We start from the raw sequence: 18445 nt of genomic DNA on the forward strand, positions 1-18445 counted from the left end.
ATAATTATTTGGAAATTTGCTATATATGACAAAATTCTTCACAAAATTTAATTAACATTTCAGCATACATGGGGAGAGAGCCAAGAGTCCTCACTTCATTTTTGGGAGACTATTATTGCCAGTTAATATTTGTTTGTGGTTGGGGATCGGTAGGTAGGGTCAGGTGTGTGTGTGTGTGTGTGTGTGTGTGTGTGTGTATGTGTGTGTGCGTGTGTGTGTGTGTGTGTGTGTGTATGTGCATGTGTGCATGTGTGTTTGTGTATGTTTGTATATATGTATGAATGTATGTCACTTTCTTCAGTGGTGTAGACACAGATATGTTGTCCATCCTCCTGTAAATAACCTCACACTCAAGATCAAGCAATTAAATTCATGGTTCACATACAAAATAGGACAAAAGAAGATTTGTTGCAAGGTGAGGGAGGGAAATGAAAAATGAAAGAGAGAAACAGGGATTGGAAATAGTTATAATTCATTATATACACCCATGTATGAAACTACAAAACGAATGTAAAACAAAACCAAACAAATCTTTTTTTTTTTTTTTTTTTTTTTGGAAGCTGTTTGATTTCTACCCTGATATTTGGAGAAGGAGAACAAAGAATGATAGAGAAGAGGAAGAAGAACTCCTTTGGGTATTTATTTTCACAATGATTTTCAGCAGTTCTTGCTTATTTAACAACTGGGAAAATACAGGCATTTGCCAACATTACACACAACCTTTGCCTCCCTCCTCAAAGCAGCCCTAGCTCAAATAGTCCCTTGTGGCATCAAAGCTTATACTTCCTTCTTTCCTGTTGTCTCTCATTTTTCCATTCTGTCTTCTCTTTACCCACATCTCTATATGTATCTTTAACAGGCTGACTAATTTTCACAACAATGTAAGTTTTTAGTGCTGTGAATGTATGTGTATGTTATTGTGGATTGAATCACATGATCTGTGAGAGTTCTATCTTTGAGGACTATCTTTACCTTATTTCTTATTTCATATTTTAGATAGGATCTCATTAGGTTGTTCAGTGTGGTTTCAAGTCACTTTGTAGTTAGGCGGGTCTTGAAGTTGCAATCCCCCAGGCTCAGACAGATTATCAGCAATTACAGGCTTGCTTTGCTAGGCCAGGCTGTGAACTTTCAATTCATCACAAACCAGGAATATTTTAAAGTACAAATACTGACCATAGTAGACAAGCAATTAAGGTAGACTGTGCTACACATATAACTTTAAGTCTGAAGACTTTAATTATTCACAACATAAGATCATACAGGCCCACTTGTTAACACGTTTTACCCCAAACTACAAAACTTAAGATTCAAAATAAACATAAAAATTGCTTGGGTTTAAACCCAGTACCTTAGAGGCATTACACAAGTAAATTACTCTTGGGCTACATTTGTACACCAAATCAAAATTTTAATTCTTTCACCAGATATGATGTATCCCACCTGTAATCCAAGAACTATATAGGTTGGGCTATAGTGATTGAAGCTCAGGAAAAAAAAAGAGCAAGACAAGAGTGAGAGCGAGTGAGCAAGAGAGAGAGAGAGAGAGAGAGAGAGAGAGAGGGAGGGAGGGAGGGAGGAGGAGAGGGAGAGAGAGAAAAAGAGAAAGAGAGAAAGAGAGAGACTTGTACATTTGCTTATGAACATAATTAAAAAGCAGATGATACTGGCTAAAATTTACACTTGTGTTAAAAAAGTCATCAAAACGTTAAACATATACAGCACATAAACAATACATTTTAATGTGGTGCTACATTGATCTTTATTGCCCCTCAAGAACTAGCTAAGGCAGCCACCATTTATATTTACAGTGTCCTCACCTCTCCAAAGCCAAAACTTAGGAATGACTCTTAGAAACAATAATTAACTCACTAATTTCTCCAAGTACAGTAGGAGTTTAAAACTAAATTTGTATATTTTTAACATGTGTATTTTACTTTGCTAGTTATCATGTGTATCCTGGTTAACATTAAGGATGTGGGGAGTTTATAATGTAATATAAGAATGGACAATTATTAAAAGCACATTTGGAGCAAAGATGAAATTCAGCTGATCATACTTCATAATACTCAGAGTATACTCTTTTAATATAACTATAAAGGTCCAACTTACCATATGAATAAATGTCCTGTGTAGGTTTTATTTTGGCCAAAGCTCTGATTTTAATAAGCCTTCATTAACTGCTAGCAACAGTACTCATTAGTAAAGTAAATTCTCTAAAAATGTCATATTATTTAGGTTAAATAGCTTTTAAGTATTATACTTAAATTTTGAATTAAAAACATCTGATAAGTTCATTTTTCCTATCATCACTCTTTTTACCTATGTGTGCATGTGCCTGTGAGTGGGAGCATGTGTGTGCGTGTGTGTGTGTGTGTGTGTGTGTGTGTGTGTGTGTAGGGCAGAGACAGATGTCAGGTGTGTTCTTCAATCTTTCTATTTATGTGTCCGTGGTGAATGCTCATGCAGACACGGAGGCCAAAGGAGGGCACCGGATCCCCTAAAGGTGTAGTGCAGTGGTTGTGGCCTGCCTGAGGACCTCAGGAACTAGACTCTGTTCCTTTGCTGGAACATAAGGTGCTTTTCATCTTGGATCCATCTCACCTTTCCACCTTGTGTTTGAGACAAGGTGTGTTATTCCAATTAGTGATTCACCAGACTGACTGGCCAACAAGTCCCCAGAAGACTCATGTCTCTGCCTCTCAGTCTGGGCTGATTCACATGTTACTAAACACAGCTTTTGAAAGGGTTGTGGAGATCTGAACTCAAGCACTCATGCCTGCACAGCAAGCACCTCAATGACAGCCATTATCTGGTCCTTGTTCTACACATAAGTTTAGTAATAGCTTCTAGTTACTACTACACTGGAAATCTAGTTCTTAATTGCATACGACAAACTATTAGTGATTATGTTCAACATCTATTGTGCTTATGGTCTCTTCAAGTTTTATTAAATTAGTAAAGAGGCAAAATCTGTAAATTTATACAGTTTAAGCAATTGCAAGACAATCAAATAAAATATACATCCATATCTCTATTGTAAAACTGTGAGCCACCGCAATGGCCTCCTCGAGAGCTGAGCAGCCCACAGTAAGGGGCACTGTGTAAGGCTCTGAGGACACGAAGAAACGGTCAGTGCCAAACACTATTTCAACACAGTGAATACTGACATTAATTATTATATTTTTTTCCAAAACAAATACATCCCTTATCATAAAATTAAATTGGGTTAGTGCTTTACTTAATATGTAAACAGATTTGATATTTAGTGTGTGACCTTCAGAAATTCTTTTCTAAAGTGTTAATAATCAGGTGAAAATTTGGAGAATTGTCATGTGTGTTAATAGCAACTTGAGTAAAACAGAAATGTAGGAGTTGGCTTGGGAGTTAACTGTGCAATGCCAGATACAACGGTGTGCACCTGTTCTTTACGTCTCTGCCCACAAGTATAGGATTCTGAGATCAGCAAGGGGCAAATTGTTAAAATAAAATCATTCTCAATACTGGTCATATTATGCCAGGAATAATACTATAACAGTACTACCACTAGACAAAAAACTAGGAGAGAGATAATCAGATTACTAAATATACATGAAACTCAAAATTCATCAAAGTTATTTTGATGAATTATCTCCAACAAGGAATCTACTGTGTACAAAGATTAAGGCTTATCTCATTTCTGGAGCACACTTCATCACAACATGATCTTTTGTGGTGGAAATACAGTTAGTTTTCTGAGATAAAATTGGGAAACACAACAGAAATGTTCACAGGCTGTCTCCAAATTTATGAAAATCTGAGGCATCATTCCAGTTTATAAAACTATGAATTCTGTAGTTTGTTAATGAAAGAACACTTAATACATTTTGAAGCTCTCAAGTTTTATAAGATTCTAAAGATCAATAAATATATCTATTCTTTCTTGAAAAATAAGTAGTGTTAAAAATGAAGTCATACTCCACCAGAGGCTAGTGTTTCTCACTTAGAGACTGGGGTTCATTCCAACCCAGTGTTTGATTAGCTGATGTGCAATAGCTCGGCTTGGTGGCACAAAGAATGCTTGCTGCTTTCCTTTGGTAAGAACATCCACAACCTGGAACATGATCATAATAGAACACATGAGGGGGCCAGCTAATGGAGCATTTCAGATGCTTCCGTGAATCACGGTTTCAGTTTTTCAAAGTTTCAGAAAGGCATATGAAAACAAGGCCATGGACAAAAGTGAAATATGTGTTCTGCATTTAACTTCAGTGTGAAGGCAACATTTTGGTATGGGTTCAAGTTCTATAGTTCTGAAACAACAATCTGATTTCTTTTGTGAATATAAGATAAAAATTAATTTCATATGAACAAACCATAAATGAATCTCTAATTTTAATATATATTGTGTTCATTTTTCTATATATTTTGGTAAAAACATTTTAATAATTTATCTTTATTACTTAGAGGTATAGTTTTTAAAAGTTCTTATAAATATATATTATAACAATTATGGCATATATTTATATATTTAGTGACATCTATATCTTTCTTTCCTTCAATTTTTTTTGTACTACTACTACTACTACTACTACTACTTACTACTACTACTACTACTACAACTACTACTACTACTACTACTACTACTACACACACACACACACACACACACACACACACACACACACACACTATTTTAAAGATGGAGTCTGATTATGAAGTCCAGGATAGCCTGGGACTTACTATGTATTGCACTCAAACTCTCAGTAATTCACACGCTTCAGCACTATCTTTCAAAATACATAAAACTTCAAAAATTTCAAGTATCTTACTGATTTCTAACATAAAGGTCTGAGATTAATATTTGTGATGTCAGAACTAGTATGAAGTCTTTACGTTCACTGAAGGGATTATCATTCACTCATCACCACGTCCCACATGTGAAAGCTGAAATGGCGTAGCACCATCACTTTAGGAGAAACCACGGAATGAGTCAGGGGGCACATCAACAAGGCACATTTTCTAGACATAATTATTAGTAACATTATAATCCATTCCTAATGAGGCTGCAGTCACTTGTTCGACTTGCTGACAATATGCTTCCATGCTGCATGGCCAAACCAATACTATCATGGAACAATCAATACAACAAGGAAATTGAATTGAACTTTACCTGTTCTCTAGTGAACCATCGGGCATCCTCTATTTCATTCTTGTCAACTTTAATTTCTGTAGACACTGCTACAGCTAAACAACCAATCATTAAAGAGGACGGCATTGGCCATGGCTGACAAGAGACATACTGAACATGGCCAACTTTGACTCCACTTTCCTCTTCCACCTCTCTCCGCACAGCATCTTCTATTGTCTCCCCTAATCAGATGAGGCAAAGGAACAAGTAGTGTCAGCGTGACTTGGACACTGTGAGCTAAAAACAGTTCAAACATTTTGAAACCACTCTGGAAAGAGCCCCCACTCAATGAATGCTCATTCTAAAATGGAAGCGAACAAAAGTCTTACGTTTGCAAGTACTCACAAATCGAGGATCAAAATGCCTCGGGGAACTTTCATTTCTTAAAAGCCACAATTTGTCAGTTACATAAAAGGAACAATTACAAACTCTGCAACTATAATGTAGCATTGGCTAAATACTATTAAAATGTTTATTATCTCATGCATCACAATTCCTATGGTGTTATTTCATGAGTTTATAAGTGGCTAGTTTTCCCCTCCATTAATGTTTTATTTTGAGCTATGGTCTTATGTAGCTTATGTTGGCCTTGAACTTGCTGTATAGCCGAGGCTATCCTTCATCCCTGAGTCTAGTATCCACACTTTCCAAGTACTGGGGTTACAGACAAACATGCATGCGATATGACATCAAGCTTTCATTAAAACCTTGAAACTCAAATCAGAATGAAGCATTTCTAAGCATTGTTTTACTTGTGAATGAATGCTCTGAGTTTGTTGAAAGATTTTAAGTAAGATGTACTTGGGTGCTTAGAAATTTTAAAATTTAAAACAGTGCTTAAGGAGACATATTTTTAAAACAGATTGATTCATCCTCTATACACAAGAGTTCTTGTGTTTACTCCAAAAGTGAAAAGAAGTCCTAGTCTGGTGGGAGAGATTTGTCTGAGCACATGCCTACATTCAATGTTAACAAAGGCTGAAATGAATGAAAGTAGACAAGAGACACAAATATCTACAATGAAAAGGAGAGGAACACTGGATGTGTAATGGATGTTTTATGATGTTCCATCAGAAGAGGAATGGAAGTTCATGCAGGAACAATACCCTATTTCTTACCTCTCTGAACACGAAGTACAAAATCTGAAAACTGAAAACCCCACGCTGGGCCTGGGGCACTTGCTTATGATCGCAGCTCTTGGACAGCCAAGGCAAGAGGAACACCAAAAGTTGGAGGCCATTCTAGGCTATCGATGAAACATTCAAATACCAAAGGGTGGAAATTCTGGTGTGCGAAAGCTATTGGGTAATGTAACCTTCATGTGCTGCTGGCAGTGATGTGACTTAGGAGGAACACCTCAGAGAGGCACTTGCAAAATTTAGTAAAGTTTAATGTGCTAATATAACTCTATCTACCTTAAATAACTCTAGCAAATGTCCATAAAGAGATGAAGAAAAATACTCACTACAGTGCTTTTTTCAATAGCCAAAAAATGTGAAAGAAATTAAATATCCATAGCAGAACATATAAATATAAGGAAATCCAAGGGAAATATAACCTAGTAGTTTTTAAATGGCTTATAATTTTAAATTTTTTATTTTCTTTCGTTTATCATGTTTTGATTTTGTTCTTCTCCCCAAATTGTTTCAAGATCCTCCATATCTCTGTACTTATCAAACTTCATGGTGTTTTTCTTTTGAAAAACAAAACAATAACAAAATCAAAACGGGGGGGGGGGGGAATGGAACTTGTCTTGGAGAGTGATTGATGTGCTCAGGGACACTCCACTGGAGAAACTGATTTTCCTTTCCACAGAATGCATTAATTGCTCACCTTCATTAAAGGTGGTCCTTTGTGTCTACCTCCCCTTCTCGGCACAACATGGTGACTAGAAGCAAGGACTAAGACGTGACTGCCTGGGCTTGAGTCCCTCCTCTATCAGCCATGATTTGGGCCAAGGCAGTCCTTGTGCCACAGTGCCCGTACCTGAGGAAGCGCTGTAACAGTACCCACTTTAGAAGGCTGGAAGGGGAGCCCAAGATTTAATGCAGACAAGCTTCCAGCTGAGGGCCAGGTAATATATGTTTAACACTATTGTTACCTAACAGTGCAAATTAGCATTGCATGTTGAGATTGAGCATTACTGACCCAGATAGGTTCATTCATCTGCTCTGGGATACTTACTGAAACCCTACTGCATGTGAAGTATTGCCTCTAACTGACTTATAAAAATGGATGAAAGAGATCATTTTATCTCTGGGAACTTTCATGCCGAGGAAGTCCAGAATCCAAACTTACGTGTTATAAGGTGGTGTTGATTACTATAGGCAGAGTCAGGCAGGATGCTGGGATTGTGAATGCAGGTATGGCTGCTAAAGACTCTACATGGCATAGTCATGTACCCATAGGAAAGGTGACACACCTGCCACAGAAGTGTAAGCCACCCAAATGGGCTGGTAAAAACATGTATAACAAAGAACACACTACATTTTAAATAAACAAATGACTCTACGTGTAAAGATCGGCAAGTGATACAATGCTTAAATCACACGATTAAAATACTATTGGAAATGGGATTGGCAAGATAGTTCAGCAGGCACTTGAACTCTCATGGCTAAAGAGCAAACTGACAAAGTTATTCTCTGACTTCAACAGTGCATCTCCACATACATATGTACACACAGACTAAAGAAGAACGCTGTATAAAATTAATTTTTCTGTTTTACATCATGGCTCGTAATAAATTATATATCTCATATGAAATCTGCCCTATAAAATCCTAAGAATCAGTCAGTATAGGCTTACCAGGCTCAATAAATCCAGCAAGACAAGTAAACATGCCTGGGGGAAATCTCTTTTGCCTGCCTAAAAGACATTTGGTTCCATCTGGATGAATGACCTGCATAATTACGACTGGATCTGTTTGAGAAAGAAAAACAAGACATACAAGTAACAGCAAATATAATTAGACTTGTTCTGCACTAATAACAGGTAGGTACATCTCTTACAAGAGCAAGACTCCTGCCTGTACAACATTCCTCCTTTCTGCTCCAACGTGCTCAGTAAACATCTGAGAAGTTGAGAAGACTATCTTTAGCAAGTGAATGGAAGATGGTTTTTGCTGTCCTCACTCCCAATATTAGCAACGTTTACTGCACGTCTAGGGTGCACTAGGCACAAGTATGTGCAGGTGATATGTAGTCACTGAAAATGGCAGTTTAGTAATTACTACATTCCTTTCCCCTTTCATCCCAGTCCTTACGAAACTGCTTTAAAAGTGAGTGTGGCTCTTCAGTCGTGTTTGAATCACTGAAATAATAGCCCTCAGGTAGCAGTTAACCTCTCCAGATAGCATGAACCTAGAAACTCCTCCTCAGGAGACCAGGAGCAAGAGCACGGGACTCAGACACCAAATGCTCCACTCCTCCCAGATTACGGGATTTATCCAGCTAGAGAAGAAACACAGAAGCAAGGCAGAGCAAAGAGGAGACATGAGGAGCCCGGGTGAAAACCTAGCTTCAGACCCCATGTCTGGGTAATGTCTCCAGCAGGCACTGAATCACTGGAGACTTCATTTCGGCTGCATAAGAAGAGTAAAACTGACTAGCTTTGAGATGCTACTGAGGTAGTCAATGGCTAAGAGTGCTGTCGGCTCTGACAGAGGACCAGGTCATAATCCATCACCCACCCTGGGCAGTTCTCAGTCAACTGTGAATGCAGCTCAGTGGTATGACACACCTTCTTCTGGTCATACATAACACCTTCACACACGTATTCACATCTGTATGCAACACACACACACACACACACACACACTCTAAGGAAAGAAAAGCCTTACCGACTCTCGGGTAAGAGGTGTTGTGGACACCTTGGAGACTAGGGCAGTTTTCTCGTACACACACTCTTTTGTAACCACCTTCTTCAATGTTAGTTGCACTGCCACAGGTTGGGCAGAACTTGTACCGACTATGCCATGCGAGCACCGATCTTGCTTGAGCCACAACCCCTTAGAGCGAAGTACAAGAAATTGTATTCCATGAGAAGCTGGGGTAATATACATACACACAATGTTTAACAGCAACTGTAAGCACATGCATCGTTTTCTGAACCCCTGCTTGGTCAATGGCCTTAATACCTATTTTATGATGTATCATTATCATTCGATTCTGTTTTCAGTTTTAAGCACGTTATTGTAATAATGACATGGATGAAAATATTGCATGGCTATATTATTGTAGCCACTCAAGTAAGAGATTTTCTTTTCAATTTACTTTTCTATATGACATGTGAGAATCAGTTAATTTCCATTTGGACAAGACAGATGTATTGGTAGATCAGGCTTTGGCTGTTGGTACTTAAGATCGTGTACACATGATGTGAATATACAGTTAGCTTTCAGATACAACTTTATAACAGAGATTATGAAATCTTAAATTGAGCCACTGGTGTAGCTGAGTGGTGGAGTACTCTTTTAGTGTTTGTGAGTCCTTAGGTTTTCTTTGTAGTTCTGAAGAAAAGGAAAAAAAAAAAAAAAAAAAAAAAGGAAAACTCCCCAGCGATCCATTTTTCTTTACATTTGTGATATTGGACTTAGAGGTCTATTACTAGGAAACCATAGGGAGCTGTCTCCATCTTCCTCAGGGTATTAAGGCACTGCTCTTCCCACCACTGTGGGACATAACTGGTTCTCACTTAGTCCCTGAACATAGCACATAGCACATAGCATGTATTTGTAGTTAACTCCATTAACCATGCCCAACTGGATTTATCTTAGGATCTTGTAGCGGTAATAATAAAATACGATAACCTTTTATCCCGTGCTAGTGCTGGCTTCTGTAGGAGCACATGGCATTTCCGGTGTCTGTGTCTTAGCAGCTCCACGCTGCCTCTAAGAACTCACAGACACCGGCTTCTTTGGCCCAGGCACCACGGTCCACTCTACCCACCCTGGCGTGTTGTTCTCACTCACTTCCCCTTGGCATGTGGTTGCCAAGCCTTGCACACACCTATCCCAACTCCCTGGTGGGCTGTGTGCATTCCGCCACCACACCCTTTGAACGCAATTAAGTCATCACATCAGAGAACACACCAAACTACTCTGATCCAATAGGCATAATATAATTTGCCCACCTAGATAAGTCAAATGATCTTGTACAATTCCATCCTTATAAAACATTTAACGACCTTATTCATAGAAATGTGTCAAGAGAAACATCCACGTCTGCTTCCATGTTGCCTCCTCTCTAATCTTCGCCTACTCCTCCTCTTCCGCTTTCCTAGACTTTTGCCCACCTACCTCTCTACTATCCAATCATGTGTCGCTTTGACATCAACCTACAGGATATATACACTCTGGCTCAAGCTTTTACATTGCTTCTTCCAGGACATTATAATAGAACCTGTATAATCAAGGTCATTAGACCAGGGACATTTCAGGAGTCTGGTGAGCTTACTTTCCTTAAAATATAATGCAACATTTAAAGTGGGAATAGTGAATAAAAATGACGACGCTGATATTTAAAGAAATGCAGGTATCATTAACTATTTGTCTGTTACCTTGGAATATGTAACCTAATGTATACCATAGTATTTACCATCTATCAGAATCTATATATAAAACTATGTTTTTAATATTTCATATTCACCTTACACCATTATGTGTGTGTGTGTGTGTGTGTGTGTGTGTGTGTGTGTGTGTGTGTGTATTATATTCTCAGTATCCCTCTGAAGAGGGAGACTATGATTATTCTTTTTTCTGGAAGGGGAAACTGAGGCACAGGGAGATGGAAGCTTATATACTAGTTATCACTATTTCCTTGCTAGTAAAATAGGAAAAAAAGATGCAGTGTGCTCACTAAGAAGACAGAATCATAAAGCTTTGCATATGGGTCTAATTGCTACTTCTGTTACCCGAGTCCATTATTTCTTCCCGTCTCCGCCTCTGCTCTTACTTTAATCTGCCCACCAACCATGGTTCTACCATTTCTTTCAGTCAAAACACTCCAATCTACAGAGCAAGTTACATGACTGCCACCTCTGTAGTCCCCCACACGAGTCCTTACTTTCTGTCTTCATTACCACCATTCCAACTTGCTGTCTCTCTCCTAAGCCACTGTAGTAACTAATCCACTAGTAATAAGGCTCCTGACCTCTACTCCACCTATATAACTACAATTCATGCTGTATGTAGTAGCCAGCATTAACCTTGTTCCTACACACACACACACCACGAATATTTCAAATAAAACTCTACTTGTCTTTCTTCCTTCCTTCCTTTTTTTCTTTTCTCTTTTGAAAGATATCCAAGAGCCCAACAACACAAAATAAAACAGCCGAGTTCTTCGGCATCATGCTCAAAGCACAGTAAGGACTTAAACATTATTCACAAAATTATCAAATGAAACGACCACACTTGGATGTTAACTCCAAGGAAACTAACTGTGGCTGACTGAAATGGCTGCCAAGACTACCAGAGCGCCCTGCAGTGAAACCCTGAGGGGGTTCTTACATTTCCACCTCACTGGTACGCGCCACCCAGATGCTACACAAACCCGCGGCGCCAAACTGTACTGTTACCTACACAGGCAAGCATATACATTCCTCACCAGCCTCTTTTTCTTTCAACTGCAGAAGAGCTGGCATTGGTGGGTGGAGAAAATAACAATTTTCATGCCTTTGCTTAAACTCCTCAGCAGCGCCAGGTTCTATACCGAGGGCAAACCACGCAACCAAACCATCCTCCTCTTCCTCTGGGACTCCTCCGGCATGGGCGGGAGAGCCTTTTCTCATTTCAAGCTCGACCCCAAGGAACACCAAGGTGATCTTCTCAGGCTGGGCCAAGTAACCCTTTATATCCGTGTAGTTCAGCTGGCAAAGCCTGACTTCCGGCTGTTGCGAGCTTTCTTTATTACCACCGAGGGTCACCAGGGGGTTCAAGTCAGAGAAAAGGATATAAACCGTGGCAGGGTGGGTCTCTTTAGCTCGCAGCCAGTCAGAATTATTTCTTTTGTCACTCTTCCGGTCCAGTAGTGTTCTGCTAAAATAATTTTCACATCCGTCTAGCTCGTTGGTTAGAAACCAGGGCTTCTTCCCACCTTTTGCATTAGCCAACAAGTTAGCTATATGCTTATAACCCCAAAATACAGCAATATCCAGGGCGGTTTGCCTCGATTTATTGACAAATGATCTGTCACATCTAGACAGAGGAAAAATGGGGAGGAAAAAATAAGTAAAATGTTTCTCTTGTATTTATTTCAGTAAAATACACACATATCCCTGTTATTTATTTACTTTTTCCTTTTTCTCATTTGGTTCACAGATCACTACAAAAGGCTGAAAGAATCTTGTAATAATTCTAAGAAATGGAAGATTAATGATGGTGCACATTTAAATGAGATAAAAAAGTGTTTTTATGTATGTGCCAGAGAGAAATGAAAACATTATATATCATAGTAACCATCATGAGATGCACATTTTTTATTTAAAAGAGGGGAACTGAACTCCTCCTGGGCATTGTTTCCAACAAAGTATGAAGGGTCAGCATCTCTATTAAGACAGCTGTCTCTTAAATGTAGCTCAGAGTTAGACTGCTTGTCTGATATGCACCAGGTTTTGGGTCAATCTCTAACAGTGACCCACCCACCCCCAAATTAGGCCACTTTTCACATAATAAACTGAGCAGTGAGCTATTTCCTAGCTCACTGATATAAGTTTGTCTACAGGAAAACGTGAAAGGACAGGACACCAGACATTAAAGCGGAAACTTTTGGTAGATGGTACAGGCCTAAGATATTTACCCTTTCTCAAGCAGAAACTGAACAGCATCAGGGTGCCCGTTCCTGGCAGCATACATTAAAGCAGTCCATCCGTTTTCAGAAGTCTCATTGAGAAGAGATGGAGAAAGGCTGAGTATTCCTGCTAACTTTGCAACATCTCCTTCTGCAGCTGAACGGTGGAGCTCAGAAATCATTTCCCTTTTGGGATTTCTTTTAACAGAGAACATTTCTTCCTTTAAAAAAAAAAAAATAAAGTGAGAACAATCTTATTTACAACTGCTTTTTTGCACGAATGGATGAACATTATTTAAATGCTGATCTGGGGAAGACAGTAGGTTTCCAAACCAATACACCTGTCAAAAGATAACTCATAGTCGTCAGTGGCTACTGAAGTTACAGAAGAGGGACGGAGCCGGGGCATGGAGGGGAGGGTAAAGGAGACAGAATTAGAGATGCATGCTTACGAAGATGGGAGCAGTGTTCAGATTCTGTACTATGCCATAGATGTCATCCCTCAAAGAAATTACGGCTCCACAGTTATTCAAGAGCCTTTAAAGCTTCACATAAAAACAATTTACTGGTTAACCTTACATAATTAATTTTGTGATCCATATGGTACTGATTTTTGTTCGTGGTGTGTGGTAGACTAGGTCAGGATTTATTTTAATTCGTGAATAATTCCTGACTCGGCACCTTTCTGGACGTTATCCTTACCAGGAATCAGATGACAAAGCGCTTCTGTGTCCCCTGCTGGGTGTAGGCCCTGCTGGCCTTTCTATTGTCCTTGAGGCAATTCTTAAAATTACTAACATTGTAATCTGCCCTGTCATGCTGTTTGGCTGTAAACAAAGCAAAGCCATGTTTTGTAATGACTGCCATGTAATCCCTAATTCTGTTTTAAAAAAATACAGATAAAAAATAGTTTAAGTCAAAACAGTTTCAGGTGTTAACTTCAAAATACTCTTCCTTCCTTCTTAGTACTGCAGAGCCTTGTCTCCTGGATTTTTAAACAGCAGTGTGGCTAGTCAAATCCGCAGCCTAGTCTGCACAAAGTTGAGGTAAACAATGGATCCAAGATTAACTTTCTGATTTGGCATGTGCTTTTCCTGTTCTGTTTACAAATAATTTAAAAATACTTAAGGCAATCCAAGAAACCTGCCGAAAAATCTGTGTAGCAATGAAACTAGGAATAACCTCTACATGTATCAATTCACTTTCATTCGGTGTGTTTTACTCATTTTCCCACCTTTCTCATACCAAAACCTTAAAATTCTTTAAAATACTGTAGTCCCCATTTTGATACTCCAGGACTTTATTTGGAAGCACCACTACGTGTCTTTCGAACTCCCCTTCTCTTAACTCACTTTAACAAACTCCTGTTATAGTTTCTCTGGCTCAGTTTACTTTTAACAGCTCACTGCTGCCTGTTCAGAGGTCATGGTTTCAGAGTTCACGGTCTCCCTCACTGTTTTCACAGGTCACCCTCGGTGACTTCAACATTGCACATCCAAACTACACTAGTGTCCTACATACACTACCACAAGGCAACATGTATGCATAAAACATTCTCCGGACTACCAGGTGGAAGAATAAGCCCCCTTCTCTAGCTCTTTTCAATACCAGTCATTTAGTAAGACCGCCGTGACTCCTTCCAGGAGCGCTCGGAAGACCTGACCCATGACAGCACTAATCATGTATTGGCAGGTTCTGTGGAAGGGAAGGTAGTAAAAGCCTCGCCCAAGAGTTCCAAGTCTATTCGAAGAGGTCAACCAGAAGAGACTTGAATTTTAAAGGACCTATATTTTATCCAAACCAACATCCATTTTTACTAATAACTAACATTATGCCCAAGAGCTGCCCAGCATGGCTCCAGCAGGCTACAACAGGGCCTCATAGCGGACTGGTCAATTAGCCCACCCACCATGGTTTAATATATTCCACCCGCTGGCTGGGGCTGTCAAGACCGATTTAACCCATTACGTGCAACCCACGCAAGCACAGTCTCTCCCAACGGCCAAATGCCTCGAATAATTATTTTCTTTTTCTTGTCAGATTCTTTCTTTCAAGGAGGGGACACCTCCGAAGTAGTTTGTTTTACCCCATCCAAAACTTGGTTGGGAACTTTAGCAGCCACCTGCCTAGGCAGCGGCAGGTCGGAGTCCCGCGCCTGCGCCCTCTCTAGCCTGCACCAGGCTGCACTTCAAGCCCGCGACGGACGCCCTTGTCCTCGAACGTCCCGGGGCCGACTAACGCTACTAACCCAAGGGTGACCAGAGAAACCGCGACCGTGACGGAAGACTCCCAGGCAAACTCAGTTGTCAGTTTCCCCGTTGTTGGAGGCAGCCTTCCGGACTTCCGGCGGTCCTCGCAGGGCTTTATGGGAGATGTAGTTTAAAGGCCATCGACAGGTTCAGGCTACAGATAAGGATGCAGGTAGGGAAGAGGTGAGGACTGAACTTCGGAATTTAGGTGCTGGGAGAGACTACTAATTCTTCCCCAAGATGGAAGTGTGTGGAGCCAAGTGCTGGCGTTATGCTAACAAGGTCTGTGGAAATGATTTTGTTTTCTACTATTTCTCATCCAGCTCCCCAACTTTCCTTCAGACAATAATACAGTTCAGTTCCATTGAGTTTTCTCTACTGTCATGAAAATGTTAACGTCTCATCACAAATTAAGTTAGGAGCAACCTCTACATATGATTTGATTGATCTTGCTTTCCAATTTTTATAATGAAGTTTTAAAATAATTTAAAATATTAAAACAGAATTGCAGTCTTTCGGGACCTTATTTTCTTCCAACCTCCCTTCTCTCAAATCACTTACCACAAACTCTTGCTGCACAGTTTGTGAAATTTACTTAGCTGCACAAGCCACTTAGACATGTGGCCTTAAGCAGGTCTCTCATCGCTGTAAAAGTCCCACTTCACATTTTATAAAATGCCACCACAGAGTCTGTCTACCTTATTAAGTAATCTTTATAAAGTATGTTTGGAGCTTCCATAATTGCTCCTTGATAGTCTGCAGTCAATGGTCTGCAGAAGATGATGCATGAAAAAATTCTTGGGACTAGAGTTGATACCCACTTTACAATATTCTCTCGCTCTGATCAACTTAATTTCCTACATTTTAATTCTCCAAAGCCCACAAAAATTATGTGACTCTTTGAATAGCTTGGTCTTTAGTGGTCTTCTAATCCCCAAACCAGGGCATGGACTTGCTCGTCAGCCACAGCTGCAGGAGTATTTTAAGACCAGCCGCTGCTTTCTGTGTTTTCCAGGTCCTTTCTCACACTAAGGTACTGATATCTGTAGACAGTGTGGTGCTTGAACTGGGAGCTGAATCCAGAGCCTCTTGAGTGCATGAAACTGTAAGGTCGCCCCATAAGCCCTCCTTCTATAAGCCACTTTCAGCCTAGAGTTTGGTCACAGCCGTAGAAAAGCTAAGTGACGCAGATACAATGACCAGACGTATCAGAGAAATAGCCGCTAGATATTTCCCAAGCTCACACTGTATTCTCCCTGCTCCACCATATGTTGGTTACAGCATCTTTCTCGTAGTGCTAGCAGGAGCCCTAGGCTATGACTCTGTCAGCTTTCATAGCCACCCTTAAGGTTCCCCTGTAGGTCCCACTCTCTGTTCTTTCGCTCGGTCCATGGATATTTATAGGCATTGAAGGTACCTTAAGTGGCTGTTCCAAACCTTCAGGGAAAATATAAGCATATCTTTATTTTAACATTAGTATGGGGAATGGGCGAAGCCATTTTTCCTTCATAGGTTTTGCACTTGCCTTTTGGTAATCAGTGTTGTTCAAAGCAGTGAGATTATCCTCTGAGATTTAAAAAATTTAGTGTAAGCAAGTCTTTGTTTAAAGCATCGGTAGGGGTGGGGAGTTCATCTCCTTTTTTTTTTTTTTTTTTTTTTTTATTGTTGTTTGGAACGTTCATTAAATAGCTCTCCAGTAGCCTGTCCATTTGGGTTATATGGAATGTCTGTGTCATGAACTATTTTGTGTTGGGAACAAAAGTTTTGATATGCTGAAGAGACATTGTCTTGAGGGACTCTGCACAGCCCAGCACTGGGGGAATTGCAAAATTCCATTCAGGAAAAAAAAAAGAGGTAGTTTGATAGTACAGAAAACATGACTAACATGAGCTTGTATTGTGGGGGCTGCTTAGTGGTGGGGAAGCAAGACCATGGTATTGTCTTGAATATCATGCTCAGCTAGTAGCCAGGGAGGTATGAGTGCAATTTAATATGACCAACATAGCAAGAAATCTGGTGGTGTTTCAATAGTTCCCAAGTCCCGTGGAAAAGATGCTATGGCTGATGATCCTAACCAATATAGACTGTCTCCAAGGCTTCCCATTGCTTCCATTGCTTCCGTTACATAGGGTCTGTCGCTGTGATTATTGATGGAGGCAAAGGCAAAATTCTCTAAAATGGTTCAAACAGCAAAGAATTGTGCTCATTGAGCTGAGGCATGGGGTGTGCATTGTACTTTAGGACCCAAGGAAGAGTCCTAAGCAACTTCACAGTTGCCAGAAGTATTGACAGTGTTAACTGCAGCAAAGGCTTGAGACTGCACCGTATGAGTGGATGAAAAGTACAGTATGTTACATAGTGGAAGATGTGAATCAAGCTGAGCAGGTTAATCAGTCAAAGGCTATCGCCAGGCAGTGGACTATTAGCAGAGCCAGTATTATTGTTCCTAGCATTTCTAATGCATTTGTGTCCCTCTGATAGTAATTTTGCCACCAAATCCTAATAAGAGTTAAGTACCATGGAGGGAGAATGCCCCAAATGCCCTGCTATTGCAGAGTATCTCATTAAAAGTTATTGGCAATTTTAGGAGAGGCAAGGCAAGTCCCAGCTCTGTACTTGACTACTGGACATAGCCACTTTCATTGCAGTTAGAATCATCTTAGCCTCAGAAGTAAAATGGTGTGGAGAAAAAACTTTGGGTGTCTGCTCTTAAAGTTTGGAAAAGACAAGAAAGTTCCTGTGTGGTGAGGTTAAGTAAGGTCTGAGACAGTTAATATCATGCAACAGTTTTGATAATCATGAAGAGTTTTGAGAGAATCCCTGTGAATTCCTAGCTTTTGAGAGCATTATGTAATTTTACCCTTGACCCTTTCCTGGGGTAAACTGAAGATCCTAGGCCTAAAAGGCTATTTTTGTGATTAACTAAGATTGCTGTCAATTAAGAAGAGTCAAAATGACTGGTTAAAATATTATCCATATCATTGATGTTATAAGCAAGCCTGTGCTAGTTAGGCTACAATGTAATGCCATTACCAACTTGGGGAGGGAAGGGTTTACTCCACTTTCACATCACTGAAAGAAGCCAGGGCAGGAACTCAGACAGGGCAGGAGCCTGGAGGCAGGAGCTGGGGAGGCTGTGGAGAATGCTGCTTAAGGACTTGTTCATGATGATTTGCTCAGCCTGCTTTCCCATAGAACCCAGAGCCACCTGTTTAGGAGCTGCCCCACCCGCATGGATC

At 40.0% G+C, this 18445-nt stretch overlaps 1 protein-coding gene across 1 annotated transcript; it reads right to left on the minus strand.

Moving 5' to 3' along the window:
* Positions 1–397: 397 nt before the first annotated feature.
* NUDT12 (nudix hydrolase 12) lies at positions 398–15278 on the minus strand. The gene is made up of 7 exons (XM_080933286.1): positions 15206–15278; positions 12967–13178; positions 11776–12365; positions 9009–9176; positions 7976–8089; positions 5153–5352; positions 398–4093 (listed from the first exon to the last, which is right to left on the minus strand). The coding sequence occupies exons 2-7, from the start codon at positions 13170–13172 to the stop codon at positions 3983–3985; spliced, it is 1389 nt and encodes a 462-aa protein (XP_080789412.1). The 5' UTR covers positions 13173–13178; positions 15206–15278; the 3' UTR covers positions 398–3982.
* Positions 15279–18445: the final 3167 nt, after the last annotated feature.

This window comes from Micromys minutus (genome assembly GCF_963924665.1).
Source record: "Micromys minutus genome assembly, chromosome: 19".
NCBI classification, from domain to species: Eukaryota; Metazoa; Chordata; class Mammalia; order Rodentia; family Muridae; genus Micromys; species Micromys minutus.

Coding starts and splice junctions, on each gene's coding strand:
- NUDT12 (XM_080933286.1), bottom strand. CDS start 13,172: ATGTTCTCTGTTAAAAGAAATCCCAAAAGGGAAATGATTTCTGAGCTC. Junction 8,090..9,008: donor CACCTCTTACCCGAGAGTCG/GTAAGGCTTTTC, acceptor TTTCTCAAACAG/ATCCAGTCGTAATTATGCAG. Junction 5,353..7,975: donor TGCTGGATTTATTGAGCCTG/GTAAGCCTATAC, acceptor TCATCTGATTAG/GGGAGACAATAGAAGATGCT.